Source organism: Toxotes jaculatrix, chromosome 20 (assembly GCF_017976425.1).
Source record: "Toxotes jaculatrix isolate fToxJac2 chromosome 20, fToxJac2.pri, whole genome shotgun sequence".
Lineage (NCBI taxonomy): Eukaryota > Metazoa > Chordata > Actinopteri > Toxotidae > Toxotes > Toxotes jaculatrix.
The window spans coordinates 9,075,316-9,089,373 of NC_054413.1; the positions used below are offsets into that span (position 1 = coordinate 9,075,316).

Here is a 14,058-nt window from a genome sequence, read left to right on the forward strand (position 1 = left end):
TTTAAGAATTAAAGAAAACCATTCTTTATAAATGCAATTTCTGGTGGTTTCTAAAATGAGCCTTTATAAAGCCTTACATTTGTCCCTTAAATGACATCAGTTTTCTGAAAAACTTGAACAGTTCACTGGACTTAAAATGACACCATTTGGCTTGGATTGAAAGGGTGTTTGTCCATGTAATTACTGTAAAAAATAAACTCATGTATCATATTCATCTTAACTAAGCTGGAAATAGGGATTACTTGAGAGACCACTAAATTAAGCATCTTGGTTTATAGGTCACATTTGTAAAAGTCTTCTACTTTTTCAGTTACCTTTCAGTTTGTCTTTGCAAGTACTGAGTGAATTGTTTTTTATTGGTTTGTCTGTTATTTTTGTGTTATTTTTGCCTTAACATTTATTCATAATTACAGAAATTAAAAATCCACAATGCTTTGCTTTACCTTGCAATTTAGTAGACCTATACTCCTACACAATAATAAAAAAATGTCAAAGAAAAATAGTCTAACAGTGTCTGTGTTTTATAGTTAAAATTAATTTTATTTTCTTTAATGCATAATTTGTAATTTGATGAAATTATTACAGTCAATCGCATTACATCCTGAGCCCCCTTATCTCCATGGCAACGTGGTAGAAGCCCGCGCGTCAGCCTGTAAACAGCAAAAGTTTGTCGTAAAACGTGGTCAGCTTCTAGCAAAATTTTACTTTTTTTTTAATCATTAAATTAACATGGCTGACATTTTATCGTTGAAAGAATCGGTTGTGGTCTATTTAGACAGGAGTGGTGGCCTTCAGAAACTGGTCGAAGACTGCAAACAGTTCAACGGTAAGCCTGCTGCGAGAATGAAAAACTAGCTAACGCCAGTTGTCACCATGTAAGCTAATATCACCAAGCTTTATTTAAGCTAATATCCTTAACGTTTACAACCCTCTTTCCAGATCCCCAGCACACTGAGGCAGTGTATAGGTTTTGTATCAGTGTGAATCCCTCTGATTTGATAGAGGTGGATCCGGTGTTGGGTGGCTGTGTCCTGCATGACCCCCTAAAGGCAACAGCATTGTTTCAGTCTGTAAGTGAAAACAGTGAACAAACAGCTATCTAAAATGAAATGTGAGGCTTTTACTGTAGGGTTAACCACATTTTCCTAATTCCCCATTTAGGTTTGCTTTCTGGCCATTAAGACACTTTCTCTTGTTGAAAAAATACACACAGAGAATCAGGTAGGAATTAACAGAACCACTTTTTTTGGTCACTAACAACACAACATTTAGCTTAAGAGCCATAATGTGTACATTACCAGTACACATCCATCCTCTTAGGTGCCTGCACCTCACTGGACTGGATTATCAACTCAGTCTTGTTACAACTTGTCATCTGTTTGTTCTCTTTGAGGTGAATGTAGTTCTGAGGTTGACACATCTGCCTCCATTCCCTGAGTACATTTTGGACCTGTGCAGTTTTCCTCGTGGATATGGCTCCATGAGGCCTGTCTCAATGGAGGGCCTGGTCATTGCCATGACAAGGGTCACAAAATATACCCGGGGAGCCCGGTTCCTCTGCATTAATGATGACTGCCCCTGCTCTACAGGTACTACAGAGAAGACATTTTGTCACCTCTGAACGCTCATTTTAGGTTTCTCTCAGCTTATAGACACAAATTGTATGTTTTTAAAGCAATCCTCAGAAAAGTGGTATTTATCGACTTAAAAGTTGATTCACGTTCGATTACATTTCTGTGATACTGGCTCTAGGATTCCACCACATCCGAGTCCATGTTCCCGGAGCCACAGAGTCAGCTACTGTGAGAAACAACTTCAGCTGCATGATCTGCAACTCCCAGCTGAGAGAGGATGTGAAGTTCAGAGTTTTGGGAGGTGACAGTGGGGGACATTATGAGAATTGTTTACTAGGTAGAAGTACTATAAAGAAAATTGTGTTCATTTTTATTTTCTGCATGTTTGTCTTTGTGGACACAGACAAACAGCTTGTGGAGCTGATCCATGTCAGAGCACTGGATGTTCTAAATGCACATCAGCAAAGCTCACTCAGATACCAGTCTGTCACCCTGTTTCTCAGAGGTAGGTTTACATCAGACAAATTTACACTGTATATGGGCTTTATACTGCTAAAATCAATTAATATGTTGGCCAGCCAACACATTAATTGATTTATTTAAATTTATGATTATTGGTTTGGAATTACTGATTGCAATATAAATGTTAGAGAAAAAACACTTACAGCCTATTGTAAGAGAGCACTAGCAGAATGTATTATAACACATCATAACAGAATAGAGCAAAAACATCACAATATCAAAGGTCCACATCAGGGTAAACCAATCTTAAAACAACAAAGAATACAAAATCATAATATAAACAGTACAGAGTGTAACCACTCCTTTATAAAGTTCACCTCTGATCTGTTCTTTCAAGCGGGACTTGAATCTGTTTGTGTTTCTTGGCACATTAAAGCCTCTTTTTAAACCAGAGAACAGCTGCAGAACACAAGAATGACTCCTTTTCTATACAACGGATGAACTACGCAGCAAAAAATTAGTTCATCTCCCTCTGGTGGAGAATGAGTATGTATCCCTGTCACATAGAGGTTGATGAAATTTACGATAAAAATACCTACATATCAGTTTATTTGATTGCTTCATCGTGTATTCAGCCTTGAATCACTTTTGTCATAAGAGTCTTATCAACGACGACCCCCGTGGTCATGTGTTATGAGGTTTGGCAGTACACTGTATGACAGCTAAAAGTGGCAGAGCAGATGGAGACTGCCCATTAACCAGGGACCTGGTTCAAGCATCCATGTCAGGATGCTGATGAAGAGTCCTTGACCAGACCTGAGCAGCTTCAGAGACTCTGTTGTGCAGCTGACCCTGTCCTATGAAGGACTTAGCCCATTTTTGTTTTGCATAGCACAGAACAAATGAGTACTTTGACTTTTACTGGGTTAACTAGCTCAGTTTTCATTTGCAAATCAAACTCTTAAAGGACATTCTATACTGTAGATTAATAGCCTCAAGATTTAAAAGGGTATTATTTGTTTGTAAAATCGTTTTATCATCCATTATATTCACTCCCAGTCCTGAATAATGCGGTTGTAATAGCTTATATTTACACCCAGTCAGATGTATTAAGGTTTGTCATTAATTTTCTCTGACTTTCTAAATGAGGCTAAGTTTGGAACACAAACTTAGTGGGGGAGAGTTCAAATAAACAGATTTTTGTGCAGCCAGCCGCACACAGTGCCCCAAGGAGGGATATTAAGTGTTTCTGTCCCCTCTAATAACATTGTCCAGCCAGTACCTCTGAGAGCTTAGCAAATCTCAGCACCAGGATTAACATATTCTGTTGACCCAGTCCTGTGGAGGAATTCAATACACAGGGTTCCTGTTACTAAACATATATGTTAATAAGTGCAAGGAACACTCATTAACTGGCTGTGCAATTCGCACACAGAGAAATCTTTGTCCTTATGGCTTCGCTCTGTGTTTCTCTTGGCAGTGGTTTTGTAGGTGGCATGCATGTTTCTTCAATAATCGCTAGGCAGCAGAGAACAACCCCTTTGAGTGTTATTGCTTTGTTTCCCCCATTCGCATAGATGAGCTGTGTAACTCGATGAGAATCGGCCGACTCTACAGGGTGTTAGGCATTCCTGCGCATGTGCACCAGTGGCCCAACATTACCTGGAGTGTAGAGACAAATAGAGTCCAACCGTGGGAGCCAGAGTGTAAGGCAGTAAATTGTCTCATTAAATCCTGTTACAAATCTACAGGAGTGCTGATAACAGATAGAAATCTGTATGCAAAACTGTGCAAGCTTACCATACTGAAGTATCTACCATGTCTTACAATCCTACCTACAGATCCCCATAAAGTCAGTGACAGTTTCCAGGAGCTGTTGAAGGCCACGGCCTCCTCTCCCTGGAGGTTCCCTGCCATTGTAGCTCACTGCTTTGGGCTGGACGTGGCTCCTCCAGGCTTGCACAACACACTAAAGCTGGGTTTGTTGCTCAGCTTGGTGCAGACCAAAGCAGATGCAAAAGACACATGTCACAACTTGGATCTCCTAGTCGTCACTTCTGACACTCTAATACCAGACAGGTAAAGGAGACTTAAGTGAATTTTAATTACACAGCTTAGTTCATCCTAAGTGGACCGCCAGGATAGTCCATTTTCCTCATTACCCATTATCCTTTGTGTTTGTGCTAGACTAATGGCATACAGCTTGGGTTTGGCGTGTCGTGGGGTCAAGCATCAAGCCTCAGGGGAGATGTTCGCATCTCTATCCCGGGACGAACATGGAGCAGGCACTGCCAATATCCATGCTGGATCTGCCCTGCTAGCCACTGGGGGCATATGCATGTTGGGAGATCTTGGTTGTTACAAAAAGGACAAGTTGGATTCCCTTCAGTCAGGTATAGAGTGATTAATATAAAAAGTAACGGCATTAAGTAAAAGGAGAAGATTCTGTCAGCTAAAAAAAAAAAAGATGGATAATTTCTGCTAAATATAGTAATTGATGTACTTTATTCTTCTGATTTTTTCTGAGTTCTGGAGAGCCGCACAGTGTCTGTGTTCATCCCGGGGAAGAAGTATGGTGAGGATGCTGACCAGCAGCTTTCCTTCCCAGTCCAGTGCAGCTTCTGGGCCCTCACAGATCCCTCTCAACGGTCTGGGAGAACAGAATGTGCTGTACTGGGAACAGCAGTGAGTCCAATCACAACAGGGTGTTGTATTACTATTGTATAGCGACTAGCAAGTCTGAATTGGGATTTTTTTATGGAAAATATATTGTTTCTTATGCTGGTGAAACTTAAGCTTGCGTTGTACAGTACACTGAGCTCAAAAAATGTCACATTTCATTCAGCTCAGATGTTATTTGTAGATAGCACAGGCAAAACAGGAAATTGAGACAATTTGCTTTTCTTGAAGGAAGTGCCCTTCCCAGAAAACATTACTTCTCACAAAGCCCTCGAGAATAATCAATGCTTTGTTTTTTTGTTTTGTGGGAGGTAGACAATAAACTGTATAACCAGTCAAATAGACATTTCTGTAAATTTTACTTTCTGACTTTCAACTAGGAAGATTGTCTCTTCATTTTAGATTGTCAGCAGTTTACCGCTTTGAAAACGGCATATTAGACAGCTTTCTGATGCCCAGTCTCATCTTTGTGAGCAGGAAATGGGTCCCATACCAGTTCAGTTGGCAGATGCCTTTGGCCTGGTCATTCAGTGTAGAGATATGTTGGGAGAGCAGGCTCTGCTTGCCCAGACTGTCCACACCCTCCAGCAGGCAGTACAGCCTGGAAAACCCCTCTACCCATCCTGCTGGGAGTTTTCTTCTCAAGATTACCAGGAGGTTAACAAACAATCTTTTGATAAGTCCTCTGCATTGATGATTTATTAAAATACACTGCTTTGTTGTTCTTAATTCTTATTTGCTGTTCTTAATTCTGTATCTTCCAGCTGGTAGCCCACGCACAAAGTTTGCAAGTGGAGCTAAGTCCTGGTGCAGAGAAAATTATTCACGGTTACTACATGGCCAGCCGTAGAGTACGAACACAGAGTCAGGGTGTCAAGATGTCTGTGGCCTCTATCAAACTACTGTAAGCACTGTACTGCAAAATTAGCATGAATAATTGCTGTTTTAAAATTCTGTGTTCACTTTCTGCAGCACAACCAGTGACTGTGTGTAAAGAACCTGAGTCAGTATTTAGTGTAATGCCACTCTGGTCCACTAGGTGGAGAACTCTCATCCAAGCCATACTTTTTAGATGACTATTTTTCATTTGGTTATGACAAATGTTTACAAACCTACTTCAGTATGGTGACATATTTTATGTGGAACTAAAACTATGAAAATAAATCTGTTTTCAGTAAGACTGCAGGGGAAAAAAAATGTCAAATAAAGTTCTAATTCTCAAAATATTTACATGTCCTGTACAACTTTTGATTAATTTATGTTACCATCCTACTTGATACAAATAAGTCTACTTTTCATTCAGCACATTACTTGGTCAGTCATTCACTAATAAATGGTCCTTTTCATGGTTTTTATTCTAAGGATCTCTTTGGCCGAGGCCCACTGCAAGTTATGTCTCAGAACACATGTACTGGAGGAAGATGCTGTGATTGCTGTGCTCCTCTGTGAAAACTCAGTCACTCTCAAGCATGGTATATTTATTAATGATCCTCTCCTCATCCTCACTGATTCTTACCAATACAGTACTTACATTAATTCAATTATGAGATGTGTCATTTATTGATTACATATATCATGATTATTTGTTATTGATAAGGATTATGTGTCTTAAAAGGTTTTTTTTTTTTTTTTTTCAAACTACACCTGCCTCTTCCTACAGGGGCATCTGCTCTCATTATTCCACCTGATGCAGTGTTTTCCTGTGACCTGGAAGATGTGGAGGGTCTGCACAAGAGAGACACGATCCTAGATGAGCTCCACCAGAATATCCTGCGCTTCATTTACGCCTACGCACCGGGAGCAGACACATACATCACAGAGGAGTAAGACTTCTCTAAAGATCCAAAAACACAGGTAGGCAGCACCAGATCACACTAACTATAAAGTCTGTTCATAGTGACCGTGAGTACTGTTAGACTCATCAAATCCATATAGGCACAAAAATACCTTGAATTTAATGCAATGGGGATTACAGGGTTGCTGGTGATAGGTGATCAAAATCTGAATACAGTTCATGTTTAGAAAGAACATCTAAAAACACATAACAGAAAAATATACAAATTCAGAAGAGGAAGACATGTTTCTTCTAGACAAGTTTTATTATTTAAAAAAAAAAAAAACAAAAAAACAAAAACAAATAACAGATCTCTGCCAAATGGTGATCGATCAGCTCCAGAAACACTGTAAGGAAAACATTCAGACGAACAAGATGGCGTGAATAAACACATTATTATAGTAAAGGTAATACAGTTACTGGCTGTATACATATTCCAGTAGCAGTAGTATAATGTGCCAACAGCTAAAATGTCATCTCAATATCAGTGTATAATTATTGATATAACAACTTGACCAGGTTTGGGGTTCGGTACTTACCTTTCCTTTCAAATGACGTTTTTCTATAGACGTCTGATCAGTCAACTTGCTGTGTAACCTTGCCAGTAAAAAAAGAAATAAATATGTAAATCAGTGTAAATATAGTGATATTTGTGGTTTTACAACTTCATCTTATAGTTCAGTTAGTCACATTCTCAGCAGCCCATTTTGGTCTGATGGGTAAACGGCGAAAAAGTGAACTCATCATTACTACTTCAAAACAGGACATGAACCACTCAAGTGAACAGACCAGTTCAAATGCAAAACAGTGGATTTTACATTTTAGGACTGACCTTACTTACCACGAATGTGATGAAGCTGACATTCATGTCTTTTTGCTCCGTTACAGCAAATGCTTATCTGTTAAATATTGAATGTTAATTTGTCAGTTATATACACAGCAATTTCTTCTGTAACATTACAGTTCATTTCTGCGTGTCAAAACATTTCCTGTCTACGTGTTAAACCTTTGTTGTAAACACACAAAATCCAGACCATCTGGATGAGAGTGTAACTGAGCGGGTAAAACTAAGGTTGCAGCTGGTGATTCAGTAGTCACAATCTCACCACTCTGTTGTCTGATGGGTAAACGGCGAAAAGGTGAACTCATCACTATTCCAGCTGCAAGAGTTACCACTGCTTAACATTTAAAAAAAACTAAGACTTAGCCATTTCTGACTTCTCTGCCAAGTTTATCAAATTTTAATAACTGGAATTGGGAAATTATTTTTAGCTACTTTCGACCAGTTGAGCAATGCCTTTCAAAGTTATTCTACCAACATAATTTAAAATATAATAAATGTAGAGCAGTGCAAAAATAAAACACTGTACTCACCTCCTGATCAGCATGGGACTGTAAGGATTACATCAGGTGCATTTCCTGTCACCACAGCATATAATCTGAAGCAGCTGAAGGAAAAACAAGAAATAACAGGACTGAGAAAAAGAATCTACATGCCACCATCCACATCTTTCCTAAAACCAGTGGGGTTTGATGTCATTTTGCTGGTGATTCAGTTTGTCACAGTTTCACCACCTTATTGTCTGATGGGTAAACGGCAAAAAAGTGAACTCATCACTATTCCAGCAGCAGGAATGTCCTGAAACCTAAAGCACTACACAACTAAAACACTTCAGTCAAACACTTCACCACTCACCTCAAGGTCCACGCTGTTAGGACCAGCATTTGGCCGTCTGTAATATGCAGTGGTGGCCTGACATCTGGGGGGAAAAAAAAAAAGATCACTGAGTACACAGATTCCACTAAGCATTTGACCTCTCTTGAGCTCATTTATCATTATGACTGATCTTATACTGAAACATACACCTTAATATTACCGTATCAAGTGTGCCAGTCATAGCTGGAATTAGCCATCTTTATCAGCACTCCTAAAAAGACAAAAGACACATACATTTAATACATTTTCAGTCTTTATATTTAGCTTTACTACATGACCATCCCAATAGAAAGCCATCATTTTACCCCACGTCTGTCACAGTAACTTAACCAAGCCTCACACCTAATTACTCTCAGGAGTGATGTATTGATTTTCAGCTTGCATGAATAAGATGTACTGAAGGAATAGCCAATATGGTGGGGACAGATGACTGATCACCAGAAGGTCAAAGGGTACAATGTAACACAGCTTGGGAGCACGGCTAACATCGCAGGTCTGAGGACGGGTTCAACAGCAGGTCACGACCTCTGCCATGACCTTACGTCCTCAGAAGGGATCATGATGATTCTCCACAGTGAAATAATGGTAGAGGTCAATTCCCTGACCAGCCGCTGTTCTGCAGACCTCTGGACAAAACCAGATATGGACAGTGCTGTAAGAAGCCGAATGACACGGAGGTCGTTTTTCCCTTTTGAACTGTCAAAAAGGATGATTTATTGCATTACTTCAGGGATGGGACCTGTCTACAGAGAGACATCGAAACCGAATTACTGTTGGCTCAAGCTGCCTGTGTGTCACATTTGTAGCGCTGCAGTAGTCGCTATGCACATACATGCAACAAAACTTTTTAAAATATGAAATTTTCCCCCGGAAGAGCTAGAAGAAGTGTCCGGGGAGATGGAAGTCTGGACGTCCCTGCTTAGACTGTTGCCCCCGCGACCCGGCCCCGGATAGGCGGATGAAGATGAAGATGAAATTTTAATTAAACTCATGTGCGATAAGGACCGAATAGAGCTAAAAGTTTCCCAACAACTCCACGTGGATTTAGGATACATGTCCTGACTTCGAAATTGAGGTGCAATGCTGAATATAAGATGCCAATTTTGGCTAACGGTGTTATTAAACCAAACAAAATAGTTAACTTTAGCGTTAGTGTTAGAATCATTATTAAAATCACGGCTACACAACTGTAACACGTGGTCCTCTTACCCACGTGGCCGAGATGCTAACTAGCTTTATGCTAACTACCACCGCCCACGCCCAAGAGATAACTGTGAATTAGCTTGGAAGCCCGTTGACGAACTGCAACATTTTAAGCTACGGAAACATACAAACTAATTTCACTATTACATACCTTCGTATTGAAGGTTAATCTTGAGGAGCCCATCGTTCAGTTGAGACGTGAAAGGGAGCACGTCTGCTCACTCCGGCTTCTGCAGGAGAAGAGGGAGAATTTCCGGTCCGACAATCCGTCACTGCGCCGCAAAGCTGCGCACTGCAGCACCTGAAGCTCACAGCTGAGCTGAGCAATTTAATTGTCAGCACTGACCATCTCAGACTTTTTTTTTTTTTTTTTAACGTTTATGCTTAAACTAGAAAACTGGCTAATAAATTCTTTCTACCCATTTCATTACCCAAAAGCACAAGGTTTGTGACGAACTACTGATCTATCATGGAAATTCTGGTTATGTTCATTATCTTCAGCGGGCAGCATTTAAAATAGATACTGATCTTTTTGCCTAATAAGTTCCATATCTACAACCTTCCTCCCCAAGTGTCTAGAATAAACAGAGTGTCCTTTGTTTCCTATTACAATTTTGTGCCTTGCCCAAGAAGTAGAATCCTTTGTCCAACCAGGTGAAGCAAATGAAGACCTAATTAGTGTCGGACAGACCTGAACATCACGAACACTGTGATGCCACTTTTGCCTCTGCTGAAAAGTAAAACTATTTAATGTAGGCGGTTTTTCTATCTCTTGGATTTGGAAATCTAGGTAATCATTGTTTGCTTTCTAGTAAAAAAAAATTATTGCTCTAAACAGCCGAAACACCATACGTTATTTACATATATTCATCTATTCATTTTTCTTTATTTTCTTTTTTTTCTTTTTCTTTTTTTAAACTATATCCCATTGGATTTCTAAATAACCTACTGTATCATCGTCAGTCATGTGCAGTGATTTTGCTGCAAATGATTTTTATGTTGTCACCTAATAAAATCTCAGCGATAACAGCTGTAACCGACTGAATACCACTAAAATGCTGCTGTCATAGAAGTACAGGGACCGATAGCCACAAGAATAATACAATAAAACTATTCGTAATACTACTACTAATAATAACAATAACAGTAATAATAAATGACGCCCTGACAAACTAAATGTGAACGTTGAATTATTATTTTTATTTTCGTAAATAGGCCTAATTAGCCAGGGCATTTTTATAGGACTTTTTAAAATTATTATCCTCAAAGCCTTCGCAGACTCGTCTTCTTTCACTGAAGTCATTTATTCACAAACACATTTACAACCATGCATGTAAAAATAAGAAGGAACATGAGACGAAGAGCCTCCATTGTTGACTCCCTGACAGACCACTTCACATGACAGATGTTAAGTTATTCACACATGCATTTTAGTGCAAATGTCTCAACTGAAAGTGCACACCTCAAGCATGACGGGCTCATTACCCCATGGAATTTCTACAAATATCATACCTGGGACATGTATGGAACTGCACAATGCAGGGCAAACAGGATTCGCCAAAATAACAACAGAGAAACATCATGTATGCACTCTCAAAATTTATACAATAAAACTCACGTAATATATTAATTTACAATGTCTTGCTTTAGGTAGGGCTTATTGGAAGTAAAATCAGGTGGGCGAATTGTTCTACAATCATAAGACATGCTGCTGCCGAAGTAAACAGCATGAGCTCATGCAAATATGAAATTGAATGAAACAAATTGTTTAAGCCTGTTACTGGGAGGTGGACGATGATGGGCCTTGATTCTCTGACTCTGAAGCATTTGTGGAGTTCAGGAACTGTCCGGTTGCCCCGACGTACAGTCTGGATCGCATCGGCCATTTCTGGAAAGACATTTCTTTTGTTAATAAATTAAGCTCCAAAATAGGTCCGAAGGCCACCGAGGATGATGTTGCATGCTTTAAATTTTTTTTTTTTTAAAACATAAACTATAGCATAACTATATTTTTTTTCTTCTTAGAATACAGTGAGAAGTTTCGTTCAGAAATTGTTTTATTAAGCATAATTTCACAATAAAATACTGAATACACAACTGACAGCAAAAATAGATTAACACCTAACAAACCATTATTATTATTATTATTATTATTATTATTATTATTATTATTATTATTATTATTACTGACCTTCACTGGGTGCAGGTAGCCTTCACCTTTCAGTGAGTGTAACGCCTCTGTTTGTTTTGTGCTCTCTCCCTCTTCCGTACCTTCCTCTTGTAGTGTTCGAGTCAAATGGGCAATATAGGTGGTGGCCAGTATCAACACGTCGAGTTTGGACAGCTTGGTGTCCGGCGGCACAGACGGCAAAGTCCTTTGTAGCTCCAGGAACGCGTTTCTCAGGGTTTGCACTCGGCTCCTCTCTCGTGCTGCGTTTGCCGCCGCCGGGCGTCCTCTGCCGCCGAGCCCGCCGGTCTGGAGCACCCTGGCCCGCTGGAGCTCTCGACGACGGCCGTCCGGACTGGGGCTGGAGCTGGGGCTGGATGCAGGGCTGTCATCCACCACAGCCCCGGAACAAGTACCGCTGTCCATTCGGAGAGTCTGTCTTCCAACCATCGGGGTGCACTTACAGACCTGAAGATTTATATTAGAAAGAGCATGTCACTTTTAGTAGTTGAACCTGGTTATTATATTGTACATTTTATTTGAACTCAAATTATAATTTACATTATTAGAGACAACTTATTAATTATTTATTGTTAGTCTGCATACCGCTGTTCTACTTTTAACTTCATGTTTATTGTAATCTACAATATTAAAGTTAATACATTTGCAGTATTTATTAAACCATAACTTATGTTCTCATCATTGAAAATGTCTGTTGTCAAATTTTGAGGATCCAAATTAAACAGACAACTCGTTTCTAATCTGCAGCTCATCCTCTAACAAACTAAACTTGAAAAAGCCAAATGTCAGAACAGCCAGCTGTCCGCAATTATATCAAAAACACCTGAATTTGTCCTGATTGCTCAGTGACATGTCAGAAGACCTGCAGTACAAATGAAGTCCCAGCCAGGCATTTTGCCAGTCTGCAAACTCGTATACGGTTTCTGGTTGGTGGTCTGATCTGGAGTTTACCTCTGGTATTTCTCAAAGGCGCTGTCTTGAAAAACGACATGAAGGCGATCCAAAGAGGGCTTCGATGGGACAGAGAATTTGCTCTTCAGTGTAGAATAGTCCCAGTCGACATCCAGCTTATCCTTATAAAGTGGCGCGTCTGCGGAAAAGGTGCGCAGCAGTCCCTGTACGCGCATCCAACACTTCACCTGTGTGCGTAAAAGTCTCAGGAGCCCTTAATTTATTGGATACACAAAGCGGAGGACACGTATTTCACTCCAGCGTAATTAATCACTCGCCCCATAACACTCCCTCGCAATGGAGAAGCTGCTCTTTTCCCTTTCCTAACTTATTTCTGTCTGAGGGCAGCAGAGGCTCGTTTTCAACGCCAGAGGCAGAACTCTCTTTTCCTCTAACACTGATATGTGGTATAGGCCATATCCCACTCTAATTGGTTGCGAACCTGACACTGTATTTTTTTTTTTTTTTTTCAAGCCTATCAAAAAGTGGCAACGGGAAGAAATCGAGTCAGAATTACCTCAAAAATGCGCTCGTCGTGGTCAGATATAAAGACCAGTCTCTCAAAACGCGCCTATTTGCAATAGACCATGAAGACAAGCTGACAAGTGTAAGGCGATATGCAAAACATTTGACTAATTGCCAGGGTGTCTTGAATTGCAAGCTCATTGGAACAGCTAATAAATAAACTCCAGCACTGCAATCAACAGGCAGGCATTGAGGAAATTCTTGCGAGACTCATAAATTAATCACTCTGATTTCCAGGGCTCCAAACGGAGATGTCGGCGAATTAATGAAAGGAATTATTCATAATACGTATATCCTCGGACTGTTCTCAATAAACATTGTTTTTGTAAGGATGGGGTAACAGTATTGCTCAAGGCCACTAATTATAAGGCGAAGTAGAAGAAGGTTAAGTAAGCTTGTTTCCCAAATTACCCCGCATCTTCCAGGGGTTACACACCCACGTGGCTCCTAAAAAACCCATTCAAACATTTAACAACAATGATGACAGCAAATACATCCGTATTGTTACTGCATTTGCCATAAAAGAGCACTGAAACATTGATCACAGCTGTTTGAATAAGAAGCATATGTTAGCTTTGGATAATGTAAAGCCTTGTAATAGGAGGGCAGAGTAATCATTTAGATTGTGCCACTCTGCATCTCGTGGGTCACTCATTTGCCGAAACGCGGGCAGAAGAAAAATTGCATACACTATATCAGCAAGTAACAGTTTGGGTTGGATAGCTTCCTTATATCCTCACACCCCAAAAAAAAAAAAAATGGAATTAGAAATGGACCAGCTGTGAAATGGAGGGAAAGAAATGTGTGCAAACCGTTCATTCATTGTTTTATTGTTTAAAACAATATTAGACTATTTCAGGCTTATTAACCAATTTCTAACAATATAGATTTAGTTATAACAAATATTAAGTAAAAACATTTGCAC

At 39.7% G+C, this 14,058-nt stretch overlaps 2 protein-coding genes and 1 long non-coding RNA gene across 3 annotated transcripts; 1 reads left to right on the plus strand and 2 right to left on the minus strand.

The window, feature by feature from the left end:
• The first annotated feature begins 729 nt into the window (after window positions 1-729).
• mcmdc2 (minichromosome maintenance domain containing 2) lies at window positions 730-11,884 on the plus strand. Its single transcript, XM_041065490.1, has 15 exons — window positions 730-826; window positions 940-1,070; window positions 1,162-1,221; window positions 1,394-1,589; window positions 1,753-1,875; window positions 1,978-2,079; window positions 3,614-3,742; window positions 3,878-4,115; window positions 4,224-4,429; window positions 4,564-4,721; window positions 5,193-5,372; window positions 5,480-5,619; window positions 6,078-6,187; window positions 6,376-6,569; window positions 11,754-11,884. Exons 1-14 carry the CDS (start codon window positions 730-732, stop codon window positions 6,540-6,542), a joined length of 2,037 nt encoding a protein of 678 aa, XP_040921424.1. The 3' UTR covers window positions 6,543-6,569; window positions 11,754-11,884.
• On the minus strand, window positions 6,526-9,742 carry LOC121200294. The gene is made up of 7 exons (XR_005896519.1): window positions 9,621-9,742; window positions 8,427-8,477; window positions 8,246-8,309; window positions 7,924-7,997; window positions 7,391-7,448; window positions 7,089-7,146; window positions 6,526-6,896 (listed from the first exon to the last, which is right to left on the minus strand). It is a non-coding gene; the product is annotated as an uncharacterized LOC121200294 (long non-coding RNA).
• On the minus strand, window positions 10,801-12,886 carry LOC121200293 (transcription factor 24-like). The gene is made up of 3 exons (XM_041065496.1): window positions 12,609-12,886; window positions 11,661-12,104; window positions 10,801-11,357 (listed from the first exon to the last, which is right to left on the minus strand). Exons 2-3 carry the CDS (start codon window positions 12,084-12,086, stop codon window positions 11,247-11,249), a joined length of 537 nt encoding a protein of 178 aa, XP_040921430.1. The 5' UTR covers window positions 12,087-12,104; window positions 12,609-12,886; the 3' UTR covers window positions 10,801-11,246.
• Between the last annotated feature and the right edge of the window lie 1,172 nt (window positions 12,887-14,058).

Bases quoted from the DNA above. Each gene is read 5' to 3' on its own strand.
- mcmdc2 (XM_041065490.1), top strand. From the start codon at position 730: ATGGCTGACATTTTATCGTTGAAAGAATCGGTTGTGGTCTATTTAGAC. The intron at 1,876-1,977 runs GTGACAGTGGGG...TTGTGGACACAG, and splicing joins GAAGTTCAGAGTTTTGGGAG to ACAAACAGCTTGTGGAGCTG. The intron at 4,430-4,563 runs GTATAGAGTGAT...ATTTTTTCTGAG, and splicing joins GTTGGATTCCCTTCAGTCAG to TTCTGGAGAGCCGCACAGTG.
- LOC121200293 (XM_041065496.1), bottom strand. From the start codon at position 12,086: ATGGTTGGAAGACAGACTCTCCGAATGGACAGCGGTACTTGTTCCGGG. The intron at 11,358-11,660 runs GTCAGTAATAAT...ATGTCTTTCCAG, and splicing joins GCTACCTGCACCCAGTGAAG to AAATGGCCGATGCGATCCAG.